The 15044-nt window shown below is 35.6% G+C and overlaps 1 protein-coding gene across 5 annotated transcripts in view; it reads right to left on the reverse strand.

The window, feature by feature from the left end:
* The window catches only part of LRBA (LPS responsive beige-like anchor protein), a 737219-nt gene that overhangs the window by 638720 nt on the left and 83455 nt on the right, over nt 1-15044 (reverse strand). For all 5 annotated transcript variants that reach the window (XM_039234337.1, XM_039234336.1, XM_039234335.1 and 2 more), the window contains exons 5-9: nt 10361-10456; nt 6579-6700; nt 6367-6493; nt 5564-5683; nt 3556-3702 (exon numbers count right to left, since the gene is read on the reverse strand). In XM_039234337.1, the coding sequence (XP_039090268.1) occupies nt 3556-3702; nt 5564-5683; nt 6367-6493; nt 6579-6700; nt 10361-10456 (612 nt within the window). The remainder of the gene's footprint in view (nt 1-3555; nt 3703-5563; nt 5684-6366; nt 6494-6578; nt 6701-10360; nt 10457-15044) is intronic.

Genomic DNA, 15044 nt, shown 5'->3' on the forward strand with positions numbered 1-15044 from the left:
CAGCAAACACCATATTGATAGCAAAAATAAAAATGGAATGCTTCTTCTCCTAAGGGATGTCTGCTTTCAACACTTTTTCTTTGTTTCTTTCTTTTTTAATTTAATCATGGTAAAAACACTTAACAGGAAACTATCCTCTTAACAGATATTAAATGTACAATACAGTATTGTATTTATAGGCACAATGTTGTACAGATCTCTCCAACTTGTTCATCGTGCATAACTGTAATTTTATACCCACTGAGTGTCAATTACTCTTTTCTCTCCGCCCAGCCTTTGGCAACCACCCTTCAATTCTTTGCTTCTATGAGTTTGATATTTTAGATATCTCATATGAGTGGAATCATACAGCATTTGTCTTTCTATGACTAATATATTTATCTCCCTCTCTCTCTGCCCCTCCCACATCACACTCTGTCTCTCTCTCTCTCAAAAATAAACAAACGTTCAAAAAAAAATTTTTTAAGATACTAAAAATAGCCAAAACAGTCTTGCAAAAGAACAAAGTTGGAGGACTCACACTTCCTGACGTAAAAAATGTATTACAGAGGTTCCTGGGTGGCTCAGTCAGTTAAGCGTCTGACTCCTGATTGGGGCTCTGGTCATGATTTCAGTTCATGTGTTTGAGCCTAGCATCAGACGCTGCACTGACAGTACAATGCCTGCTAGGGATTCTCTCTTTCTCTCTCCCTTTCTCTCTGCCCCTTACCCTCTCTCTCTCTCTCAAAATAAATAAATCAACTTAAAAAACATATTATAAAACTGCAGTATTCAAGACTGTGTGCTAGTGGCCTATGGATACAGTACAATGAAACAATTCAAAGTCCAGATATAAACACTTAGATTTAAGACACATAGTATCTATACTCATAATGAACTATAAACTATGTAAACAGTCAAATTAAAAGGAAAGATTGTCAGAATTGATAAAAAAGCAAAATTCATTTTATAAAATTCAGTATGTCTCTAATAATAATTTTCAGGAAATCAGAAATGGAAATTTCCCAGCTTGATAAAAGGCATCTATAAAATATGTATTATTGCTTTCCCCCTAAAATAAGAAACAATGCAAAAAATGTCTATTCTCACCAGTTCTATTTAACTATTTATACTGGTTGTCTTACTCAGTACAATGATGCAAAAAAAGAGACATAAAGACTGGAAATGAAGAAATAAAATTTACAGTCTACAATAACATATATATAGGAAATCCTAAAATACCTTAGTAAAACTAATAGCAAATTTAATAAGGTCAATAAACAAAAGTTAACTATATCCCTATATACTACAAACAAACAATTAGAAACTGATACTTTTAATACAACTTATTACTCGAAAAACATTGAACACTTAAGAATACATTTAACAAAATGTATACATGACCTCTACAATGAAAACCAAAAAACCAGTGCTGGAAGAAATTGAAGAAAACCTAAGTAAAGAGAGAGATAACATCACATTCACAGGCTGGAAAAATCAGTATCAGTAGGCCGGTCAGTTGTTCTCTAATTGATCTATATACTCAATACAACACCAAATAAAATCCCAGTAGACATTTCTCTAGAAATTGCTAAGTGGGTTCTAAAATATATCTGGAAATACAAATGACTTAGAAAGCCAAAACAATTAAAAAAAAAATAAAGTGAGGTTTCAGACTTCCTGTTTTCAATGCTTATGGTAAAACTAACATTAATAAAGACAATACAGCACTGGCATAAGAAAGACATATAAGTCACTGAAATACAATACAGCCTCAAAGATGCCAATTTAAGGCAAGGGAGAAAGAATGCAATTTACAAAACAACAGTTCTGGAACCCCAGAGTGACCATATGGGGGGGAAAAAAAAGAATCTCAACACTTACCCCATACACACACAAAAAATAACTTACAATGGGTCATAGGCCTAAACAAAAATGCTGAAACTATAATAGAAAAACACATAAGAAAATCTCCCGAACCTTGGAATAAAGATGTCTTAGGACACAAAAATCATGGCAATAACAAAAAAAAGCTGAAAATCCGGAATTCATAAAAATTAAATTAATCTGTTCTGGGGCACCTGGGTGGCTCAATCGGTTGAGTATCCGACTTCAGCTCAGGTCATAATCTTGCAGTTCATGGGTTCGAGCCCTGCATCAGACTTTGTGCTGACAGCTCAGAGCCTGGAGCCTGCTTCTTTATCTCCCTCTCTCTCTGCCCCTCCCTCACTTGTGCACTGTATCTCTCCCAAAAGTAAATAAACATTTTTTTAAAAAAATTTTTTAATAAAAAAAATAATCTGTTCTTCAAAAGACACATTATGGAAACAAAAAGGTAGGGGCACCTGGCTGCCTCAGTCAGTGGAGAGTACAACTCTTGATCTCAGGGTTGTGATGTAGAGACTAATTTTTTTTAATCTTAAAAAAAAAAATACAGACAGGCAGCTGGGTGGCTCACTCAGTTGAGCCTCCAACTCTTGTCAGCTCAGGTCATAATCCCAGGGTTCTGGGACCAAGCCCCACATCAGGCTCCACAGTGAGTGTGGAGCCTGTTTGGGATTCGCTCCCTCTCCCTCTGTTCTTCTCCCCTACTCGTATTCTCTTTTTCTCTCTAAAAAAAAAAAAAAAAATGGGAGGGAAGGGAAGGGAGAAAGAAAGAAAACTTTAAAAAGGAAAAAAGAAAACAAAAAGGCAAGACACAGACCAGGGGAGAAATATTTGCAACTCATACATCTAACAAAATTATTGTATCTGTAATATATAAAGAAATCTCAAAACTCAAAATAAAGTCAACCAAAAAAAAAACACAAAAGATGTGAACACATGTCAAAAAGGAACATACAAAAATGACTGATATGCCAAAAAAAGGATACTTGGAATCTCTAGTCATTACAATAATGAAATGAAAACCATACTTAAATATCACTACATACTCAGTGAAATGTGTAATATTAAAAAGACCAGCAATACAAGATGTTAAGGATGTAGAAAGCTCATGCACTGCTTGCAGAAATGTAAAATTATACAACTACATTTGTATGGGTTTGGCAATTTCAGTTACCATCACTTAGTAATTCCATGCTTACATATTTATGAAATAAAATTATGTGTCAGCACAAAGATTTATATACCAATATTCAAAGCAGCTTATTCATAACAGCCAAAAACTGGAAACAACCCTAATACTCATCAATAGAACAATGCATTAAAGCACTGTGATACAGGGGCATCTGCCTGGCTCAGTCAATAAAGCATGCAACTCTTGATTCTGGGGTTACAAGTTTGAATCCCTCATTGGGCGCAGTGATTAGTTAAAAAAGGAATAAAATCCATTTTTTTAAAACTGTGATATATGGATACCATGGAATGCTACCTAGCAATAAAAAGAAAGAAACTACTACAACAAAACAACATGGACAACTCTTATAAGAAACCAAACTCCTGTGACTTCTCTATAGTGCCCCTGATTACCCTGACATTCAATTTTGTAACCCAAGGTAGGTTGTCCCATGGATCACCTAACTTTAAATCAAGCTCAACTAACACTGGTTAAGCAATGAACAGCAAGTAAAGTACCTTATATCCCAGGCCCAACTGATAAATAGCAAAAATCTGAGCGGCATTAAGAGCTTCACTAAAAAGGTACACTGCAGTCATCTGACCACAGAAAACTCTATTTGCATCTGCTGTTTCTGACGAGCCCAGGAAACATTTGTCAAAGGTCTGTGAAAGAAAACAGATTTTATTAAAGAAAAAACAAAAATATCTCCTCTAGATAATAATAACTTATATTGCTTACATGTTTTGGTATAAATTTTGGTATAAATGTTTGTTCTGTTCTAATCTGGCTAAATTAAAATAATTCATTTAGCACTTCACTTAATTCATTATTATCATGTAGAGATCAAGAAAGACATCAAAAGAAAAGGAGAAAATCCAAGTTTTCCAGAGTACAATAAATAAAACCTAATGACAAAGTGGATGTACGAAATCAGAGTCAGAGAAATCATTATGGACTCCAAACGTTCAGATCTGAGTAACTAAAACAGCAAATGGAAGGAAAATCATGAGTTATAAGAAGGAAAATCATGAGTTAAGTTTAGGACATAATCTGCCTGTTCTGCGAGTTAATATGGATGGAGCCAACATGAATGAAGAAGCAGAGTTCTGTTAAGTTTGATGAGATGTTAAAATTATAAAGACAGACTCTTGCAGATTTCATGGAATAGACTATAGACAACGGGTGAGATCATGGGAATAGATACAATCTCTCAAAAGAAATATGTAAATGCAGAAAAGGACATGTATGTATTCCTCTAACATAAAAAAAAATTATCTCAACATCTAGGTTGCAAGCCACTTTTTAAAAACCCATGTGTCCAAGAAAGAAGGACTAAAGTACAGTTCATCACATCTCTTTAAGTTATACAACAAAACCATTAGAAAGCATGTTAGAAAATAAATATGTATTGACATTAGGGAATACAGAAAAGTTGTTAACATCTGGGTCCTCAAGACAAGCCACTTTAAGTCAAATCACTGCTTCACATGCTGCTGATTTGGCAAGTTACTTAATCTCTCTGTGCTTCAGTCTCCTTACCTGTAAAATGGAGATTATAATAGTACTTATCTTGGAAGGTCGGTGCTTTTAAAAAAAATAAAGGTATTTATTACAATGCTTGGAGTACAAGAAGCACTCAATAAAAGTTAACATAAGGAAAAACTAGGTTAAAAAACAACAGATACAGCTGATCCGCTTTTTGTGTTTTAAAAAAAAAGGAGCGCTAACATTTATTGAGCACTTACTTTACACAAGGCACTCTACTAATTAATTTGTAAACAGTACCTCATGTAATTACCACATTAACCTTCTGAGATAGGTACTATTTTACACTCATTTTTCAGGTGGAGAAAACTTAAATCCTAATAGATTGGAAGTAAGGTCATACAGTTAGCAAGTGACAGAGTTGGGATTCAAACCTAAGTCTATCTCTTACAACAACCCAAGCTCTTAAGATTATCATTACATAATACATAAATACGTATAGCATAGGATATAAAAGAAGAATTTAATGGTGAATGATGAAATGGTTTGTAATCATTTTCCTATTTGTATTTTTCAAGTTTTCTATTTAGAAATGTAATTGTTAAGAAAAAGAACATTTAATTTAATTCCTATTAAAAATTTAAATTTAACTTAAAACATACATATCTCTTCCTCAATCCTGAAAACATTATTACATAATAGTTATCCATAGCAGCTATGAATGATTTGCAAAATTTATGAGCATGTATCCTCTTATTCATAAAAATGATCAGAATTCTGCTGTAGAGCTCCTAACTATATCCATTGTTACCTATAAATAAGTTCTCATCTATCTCTACCCTATCGAGAATAATTTTATAACCAGGACTCAGTAGTATCTTATGAGACATACAGACACAGTTCTACTGTGCACATATATTAACATTCTAACCAAACTTAACTGCCATTGCAACATTCTAAAATTTATACTCAACGTAAAATATATTTCTCATATTTAAAAAGTTCATACTTTTAAAATAACTTTTTCAAACCACTTACATCACTGGTGTTGACAAACCATGTTATCTCTCCATAGGAAGCTAGCTCGCCATTCACGTAACATCGAAGCTCACTGTTCTTCCATCGGTTATAAATGTGCACTATAGTTACCATATACCACTGAATAAGCAAAAATAGTTTGGGAAAAAAAGGATTATGATTCTTGAAATAACTCAACCACACTCAAAATAACAAGTAAAACTTAAATTTTAAGTTATAATTATATCTAAAAATAAAATAAGTATCAGTGAAATAATATCAATATTCAACCTTCAGAATATTTAATCAAGGGAACTCTCAATACAGAAGAACTTACTGTGAAGTTATCTTTCCAACTCTTTATTATGAAAGTTTTCAAACATATCCCAAAAAAGTTAAAAGTTTAGTACAAATACCGTCTTTCCACCACCTAGATACCACAACTGTCAACATTTTGCCACATTTGTTTTACCTACTTATCTATATGTACATACATTTTGTTGATGAACCATTTATTAATCCCTAAATTTTATAGTAGAAAAGAAAACACATATTACTATTACTACTACTACTACTATTTTTACTAAACTAACTGTCATTGATATTGTCCCCCTGTATTTCTTACACTCTATGAATAACGAAATATCACTTTTTATTATCCAAATCAGGGAGGCTAACAACTGTCCAGTGATTTATACTTAATTTTCTGAAACAGAATAAATAGAATTGTGATCTACCACATGTTATGTCATTAATATTAAAACAAAGCATTTTGAAGGCTAATATAACTTGATAATTAACTATGACTTACTAAGATCACATACCTTTTGTGGCTTAAAATCAAATTTCACACAGTGTTGAAAGCCTTTTCCTTTTGACTTTATTGATGTTATAATCAAACAGCCCCCAACAAAGTGAGCAGAATAACCAAGACCTTTGCTGGTTCTGAAACTATAAAGAATAATTTTCATTTTACCTCGAAATATTGTCTCATTTTCAAAGGAAGATAATAACACTACGTTACAAAAATACATACCAATATAAATAGGGTTTATCCTTATCCACATTGATGTTATTTACAGGATCCATTCTTAGCCAGGTATGAAATGTAAAACCATTCTGGTATGGCCATTTGGCTATAGGAGGTAATGCAATGGCCTAAAGGAAAACATTCAGAGTTATTAATTCAATGAAAAATTTTATTACTAAAATCAAGAAAATAAGACTTTACAATGCTACATGTATTTCATGTAGCTCAGTCATGAGTGACTCAGTCAGTTAAATGTCCAACTTTGGCTCAGGTCATGATCTCACAGTTTGTGGGTTCGAGCCCCGCGTCAGGCTCTGTGCTAACAGCTAGCTCAGAGCCTGGAGCCTGCTTCAGATTCTGTATCTCCCTCTCTCTCTGACCCTCCCCTGATCACACTGTCTATCTCTCACATACACAAATAAATAAAAACATTTAAAAAAATAAATAAAGGGGACTTTCTGAGTGGCAAAAAGAAAAAAAATAATCAACAAAAACTATAAAGAAACAGAGAACATAACCAGAAACACCAACTTTACAGGTAAATGCACTAAATTAATATCTTTCATTTATAACTCTTAATGTAAATGGCCTAATGTTCCTATCAAAAGACACAGAGTAACAGAACAGATAAAAAAAAAAAAAAAAAGACCTCTGGGGCACCTGGGTGGCTGAAGCAGCTAAGCATCCAGTTTCGGCTCAGGTCATGCATGATCTTGTATTTCATGAGTTCGAATCCCAAGTCAGGCTCTCTGCTGACAACTCTGAGCCTGGAGCCCACTTTGGATTGTGTGTCTCCCTCTCTCTGTGTCCCTCCCACATTCGCATGCACTTGCGTGCTCTCTCAAAAATAAACATTAAAAAAATTTTTTAAAAAAACAAAATCCATCTAAATACTGCCTTACAAGAGACTCATTTTAGACCTAAAGACACCTGCAGACTGAAACTGAGGGGACTGAAAACCCCTAATGGATATCAAAAGTAAGCCATTGTAATCATGCTTATATTAGACATACTCGATTTTAAAACAGGCTGTAACAAGAGATGAAGAAGGGCATTATATCATAATTATATATGTCATGACGATCTAACAATTGTAAACATTTATGCCCCCAACATGAAAGCACTCAAATATAAATCAATTAATACCAAACAAAAAGGAACTCATTGATAATACAATAATAGTAGGGGACTTTAAAACCCCACTACAGCAATGGACAGATCATCTAAGCAGAAAATCAACAAGGAAACAATGGCTCTGAATGACACTGGGACCAGATGGACTTACGGGATATTTTCAGAACATTCCATCCTAAAACAGCACAATATACATTCCTTAAAAGTGCACATGAAACATTCCCCAGTGGGGAACATTCCCCACTTTTCTTTCTGTAGGTGTTACCTGACTATATATGGTCTATCAAGCAAATAAGATATTATCAGAAGCACCCAAAATACAAATAATCAAGTGAAAAAATGGGCAAAAGACAGGAATAGACACTTCTCCAAAGAAGACATCCAGATGGCTAACAGACACATGAAAAATTGCTCAGCATCACTTATCATCAGAGAAATACAAATCAAAACCATGAGATACCACCTCACACCTGTCAGAATGGCTACAATTAACAACTCAGGCAACAACAGATGGTGGCAAGTATACAGAGAAAGAGGATCTCTTCTGCACTACTGATGGGAATGCAAACTGGTGCAGCCACTCTGGAAAACAATATAGAGGTTCCTCAAAAAATTAAAAATTAAGGAGGTTCCTTACCCTATGAACTAGCAATTGCACTACTAGGTATTTATCCAAGGGTTATAGGTGTGCTGTTTCAAACGGGCACATGCACCCCAATGTTTATAGCAGCACTATCAACAATAGCCAAAGTATGGAAAGAGCCCAAATGTCCATCAACGGATGAATGGATAAAGAAGATATAGTGTGTGTGTGTGTGTATATATATATATATATATATATATATATATACACAATGGAGTATTATTTGGCAATCAAAAAGAATGAAATCTTGCCATTTGCGATGGAACTGGAGGGTATTATGCTAAGCGAAATTAGTCAGAAAAAGATGAGGATCATATGACTTCACTCATATGAGGGATTTAAGATATAAAACAGACGAACATAGGGAAGGGAAGTAAAAATAATATAAAAACAAGGAAGGGGACAAAACATAAGAGACTCTTAAATACAGAAAACAGGGGGTTGCTGGAGGTGTTATGGATGGGGGGGAATGGGCTAAACGGGTAAAGGGCATTAGGGAGGACACTTGTTGAGATGAGCACTGGGATGCTATACATAGGGAAGAATCACTGGAATCTAATCCTGAAATGATTATAGCACTATATGCTAACTAACTTGGATGTAAACTTAAAAATAAAAAAATTAAAAATTAACAAAAGATACAATGAGAAGCAAAGTAAAAACTTACCAAAGATATTCTCAGTAAGAACAGACTGAAATATCTTCAAAGAAAAAATTACTTGTAACAAGCAGGCCAACATAATATGAGGACGTTAAAAACCTCCACATATAACATATACACATTACATAATTCACTCCTATAACACTTTGAAACACTACAGATATTACTAACAATGTCTTCTTTATAAACTGATTAACAATTTTTTATTTCTTTTTTTTTTTTTTAATGTTTTATTTATTTCTAGGAGAGAGAGAGAGACAGCGTGAACAGGGGAGGGTCAGAGAGAGAGGGAGTCACAGACTGAAACAGGCCCCAGGCTCTGAGCTGGCAGTCAGCACAGAGCCCGACGCGGCGCTCGAACCCACGAACCGTGAGATCATGACCTAAGCGAAAGTCGGACGCTTAACCGACTAAGCCACCCAGGTGCCCCACAATTTTTTTATTTCTGAGAGAGAGCGTGAGCAGGGGAGGGTCAGAGAGAGAGGGAGAGATACAGAATCTGAAACAGGCTCCAGGCTCTGAGCTGTCAGCACAGAGCCCAATGCGGGGCTCAAGCCCACAAACTGTGAGATCATAACCTGAGCCAAAGTCAGACGCTTAACCGACTGAGCCACCCAGGCGCCCCATAAATAAACTTTTTAAAAAGGCTGAAACTGGGGCGCCTGGGTGGCTTAGTCGGGTAAGCGCCCGACTTTCGCTTAGGTCATGATTTCGCGGTTCGTGGGTTCGAGCCCCGCGTCGGGCTCTGCTGACTGCCAGCTCAGAGCCTGGAGCCTATTTCAGAGTCTATATCTCCCTCTCTCTCTGACCCTCCCCTGCTCACGCTGTCTCTCTCTCTCTCTCTCTCTCCTAGAAATTAAAAAAATATATATATATATTAAAAAGTGCTGAAACTGATATTAATTTTGCAACTCACAAGTCAGGAACTTCTGCCAAAAAGTTTCAGAAAGTTCTCATTCTACACACCAGGTGAAAAAGAAACAGGAATGGGGAAATACAAGGCTAAAGAAAGATGTTCAGTAAGATAGAAAGTGAAAGTGTTACACACAAATATCTATTTGGGAATTCAGAGGTAAATTCTGAAGACAACACGGCTTATGCTTAAAAGAACTGAGTTCTTAGTCCAGTTGCTCCAAGCTAAAAGTGGGCAGCTTTCTTAACTTCTTTGAGGCTGTATTTCTTCACTTTTTTAAATAGGAAAGAGTAACACAAATGACTGCTATCAGGAATTTTAGGTTGTGCAAAGAAGTTTCTACCTAACACAAAACCTATCAGGGGTGTTTACAAGGCTGTACTTTCATGAAAACAAGGAAAGCACTCCAAGTGATATCCTCATTAAAATTTACTTACTGCAGCACTCTTTCCTGGAAAGTTGAAAAAGGCATCAGGACCATACTTCTGAGGCATATGCTTTAACACAGACAGCAACTTCCCAGCATGTGGAGGCTATGAAAATAATCAACAATTCATTAGCCACACTATTCACCATAAAACAACTTATTTTTCATATACTTTAATATACTCAAGAATAACCAAAAAAATGTTTTAACCTAAAGCACATAAAAAGCATGTTATTTTCATTATCTTAAAGAAATATACAATGTATTCTATGCCATTTTTTGTAATATGACAGAACGTATAAGGTGTTTGATAAATGTTCAATATCACCTGACACTTGAAACTTCTCCACACAACAGCAAAAATTATCTTTTAAAATTACAAACTACATCAACCAATCAGCCATCCCTCTTCAAAACATTTTTTAAAGTTAACAAATAAATAATGCTAAATTTAAACAATGCTAAATTTAAACAAGCTTTAAACAATGTTAAAGGTTGCTTTTATGAAACAATAAAAATATTTTAACCTTATAACCATCCTAGGGGTGGTACTATCATCATCGCATTTTATAGAGGAGGACTCTAAGGCAGAGGAACGTTTTTTTTTTTTTTAATTTCTGAGAGAAAGAGAGACAGCGTGAGCAGGGGAGGGTCAGAGAGAAAGGGAGACACAGAACCTGAAACAGGCAGTCTGAGCTAGCTGGCAGGCAGCACAGAGCCCGATGCGGAGCCTGAACCCACGAACGCTGAGATCATGACCTGAGTTGAAGTCAGACGCTTAACCAACTGAGCCACCCAGGTGCCCCAGGCAGAGAAACATTTCAAAGGTAACATAAGTAGAAAGTAGCAAGGTTGGGATGAGAACTCAGCCTGACTTCAGAGTCCATGCTTTTAATCACTACACTTTCACCTATTATGCTACCTCTTCTATAGTTTCCCATTGCCTTTAAAATAAAGACCAAAACCCACTCAGAGCATCTTGGGTGGCTCAGTTGTTTAAGCATCAGACTCTTGATTTCTGCTCAGGTCCTGATCTTAGGTCGTGAGTTGGAGCCCTACATCGGGCTCTGTGCTGTGAGCACAGAGCCTGCTTGGGAATCTCTCTCTCCCTCTTTCCCACTCGCGTTCTCTCTCCCTCTCTTCTCTCTCACTTTCAAAATAAATAAATAAGCTTTACAAAATATATATTTTAAAAGACCAAAACCTGTAACATAGCCCTCAAGATACTCTTTCTACCTCACTAGCCTCATTTTGCATTTCTATCTTCCCCTCTCTCTGCAGTCATCCACAAAGCCCTCTCTGCCTTCTTCCTAACAACAGGGCCTGAGCACAAACTATTCCTTGTGCTTAAAGTGTTCTCATTAGGCCTAGTTCCCTCCCCTCTTAACTAATACATATCCTACGCATCTTTTAGAGCTAACCTTAATAGTTACTTCCTTATGGGAGTCTTCCTTGACCTCTGACACTGGATGCAATCCCCCTATCATATTTCATTTTACAATATTACCTTAACTATATAGCATGTAAAAAAAAGTTGTAACATTACATTTATTTAATGCCTCTTTGACCCACAAGTCTCCTCTAATAAACAAAACATCCAACAGCTAAAATAAAAGGGCTTATTTACAAGGAAAAGCAAAGAACAATCAGATATACATTATCACTTTAATCAGTTTACAAGCAAATAGGATAAAGGGTAGTACATTCTTCTTCATTAAAAGATCAAAACAGGGTCAAACTACAAGTGAAATCACAGGCTTGCCTTGATTTTATTTGGTATCTGCTCTAAGTTATCATTACTAAATGTCTAAAAGAGTCCAGCAATCTTTTACCTGTTAAGTGGAAAGTTTCATTCTTAAGTGATCAAGAAATCTTCAATTAGCCACACCACTCAATTATAAAAGTACACAATCATACTGATTTTTTAAAATGGATTCCAGGGGCACCTGGGTGGCTCAGCCGGTTAAGCGTCCGACTTCAGCTCAGGTCATGATCTCACAGTTCGTGGGTTTGAGCCCTGCGTCGGGCTCTGTACTGACTGCCAGCTCAGAGCCTGGAGCCTGTTTCAGATTCTGTAACTCCCTCTCTCTCTGACCCTCCCCTACTCATGCTGTCTATCCCTCTCTCTCTCAGAAATAAATAAAACATTAAAAATAAATAAATAAATAAATAAGATTCCAAAATGAAATAACCAAAATCAGCAACAGTCAAAAATAAATATATATATAGTGTTAACCATTCTCTGAATGGTTAATGACTGAGCTAGGCCTTGCTTGGTTTTATTTGTTTGTTTGTTTGGGGGAGGGCGCTTAAATAGTTTATTTTTAATTCATCTATACACCCAATGTGGCACTCAAACTCACAACCCCAAGACCAAAAGTTACGTGCACCACCAACTGAACCAGCCAGGTGCCCCAAGGCCTTGCTCTTGTTATTAACAATTATTTTTCTCTTTATGCCCTAAACTTACTCACATTCTACTCCCAATCACATAAGCAACTATGTAAACATATTTAATCTTTACAGGTGTTCCTTCAAAAATGTTCTTGTGTGATCCTTATAATTTAAAAGATCTTTGGTCAGATATAAGAATCTGTTTCTTTCTGCTTTTTGCATCTATTCATATTAACTTTTGATTCTAACTGTCATATAATAATCTATTCTATGTATCCAATACATTCAACCTATCTACTATCCTAACAATAAACCCTTACGGTGATAATTACTGCCATCAAACATAAACTTTCAGTGAACATCCTTAAGTGTATTTTCCTATGAAACAACGTGAGAATTTAATGCAACACCCACTCAGGAGGAAATTACTAAATCACTGGGTTTGAGTATAAATTTATGTGACTAATTAGTGCTAGATTACTCAGGTTTGGCTAAATGAGTTCACTCCAGCCACTAGCACACAGGTTTAAAGTAACCCTATCCCCTCAGTTATATTTGCTATTATCCAACTTTATAATCCTTAACACTAATAGCCATAACACACCAATTTTGTTTTAATTTGAATATCTCTAATTATTAGTGACTTTGTGTTTATTTGGTTGTGGGGTATCTATCTCTATAAATACACATTTAAACATATCCATTGCTATTTTCTCAGAGTTTTCTATATTCACCAACAGAAATATATTATACATTCAGAATAAATACACTGAATATAAATAAAAACTAAAATGAAACTACTATATACACAATCCCTAAATTCTGATTGTTCAACTTAGAATTTTTTCTCTTCACAATGGTGTGAAACCTATATGCATTTCGTAGAAATAGTACTTTGAACTTTGAATTTTAATCTTTTCCCAGGCAGTGACATGCAACATGCAGTACAATACTCTCTCATGATGCTGGGCAGTGGCAGCAAGTCACAGCCCCCAGTCAGCCACACAATCACAAAGGTAAACAACTGATACACTTACAACCATTCTGTACATAAACAGCCTTTCTGTTTTGCACTTTCAATTCAGCATGCAATAAATTACATGATGTATTCAGCACTATATTATAAAATAGGCTTTGTGTTACATGATCTTACCCAATTGTAGGGTAATATAAGTGTTCTAATAATGTTTGGTAAATTAGGTGTATTAAATGTATTTTTAACTTCTAACATTTTCAACTTACAATGGATTTATCAAGATGGAACTCCACTGTAAGTCAAAGATGATCTGTATTTTCTCTTCTGGACATGACACAGTAACAGGACCTCGACTTATCAACTCATCCTCAACAACTAGAATACTAGATAAAATGTATGAAACAGAAATTGTTTTTAGACATGGAAGAAGTAGCTCAAGACACTGACACTTGAGAAAAGGAAACAAAATGAGCCATGAGATTACCAGACTTTCTAACAGGATGCAATACAGGATGCAATTTCCATACCACTGCACAGGAAAAGGGAAACCAAACAGAATATGAAGGTCTCATTGACTTGGTGAGGCAGAAATTGCAGTGTGGGGTAGTCTGAGGTGGATTAAAGCTTCAAGGAGAGTACTACAGAGAAAAGAGCTATGCAGATATGAAGTTCCAAAAATCTATACTGATTTTAATCCTCCTTGACTTAATACCAAACTATTCATGCTTATCACAAAACTGAACAAGGTGAACCCAAGATATTTAAAGCTAGAAATCAAGGAATTTTTACAGCTACTATACAGCCAGAAATTGAGACCCTGCTAGGCACAGTGGAGTGACCACAGTCTTACACTACCTCTTACCCCATATCTGAGACTTAGAGTCATTCACAGAGACCCTAAAAGAACCAGACCTGAATAAGTAAGCTAAACTAGTCTTAGAATTACAGACAATCTAGGAGCACTTGTGTGGCTCAGTCAGTTAAGCCTTCGACTTCAGCTCAGGTCATGATCTCGCGGTTCCTGGGTTTGAGCCCCACATCAGGCTCTCTGCTGCCAGCCGGGAACCTGCTTCTGATCCTCTGTCCCCTCCTCTCTCTGCACTTCCCCTATTTATGCTTTCGCTCGCTCTCTCTCTCCCTCTCTTTCTCTCTCAAAAATTAAAAAAAAAGAATTACAGACAATCTGACCAAAAGAAAACTTTTAAACTAGCCTCTAAGAGTAAAGTTGATCCACAAATAATTTATCTGCCTACAAAAAAAGTCTAACAATCTGAAAAGGAATATGACAAAATCTAGCACTCAACCAGGAAAAATTCAGTATATT

The sequence above is a fragment of the Hyaena hyaena genome, unplaced genomic scaffold (assembly GCF_003009895.1).
Source record: "Hyaena hyaena isolate Hyena2069 unplaced genomic scaffold, ASM300989v1 scaffold_89, whole genome shotgun sequence".
NCBI lineage: Eukaryota > Metazoa > Chordata > Mammalia > Carnivora > Hyaenidae > Hyaena > Hyaena hyaena.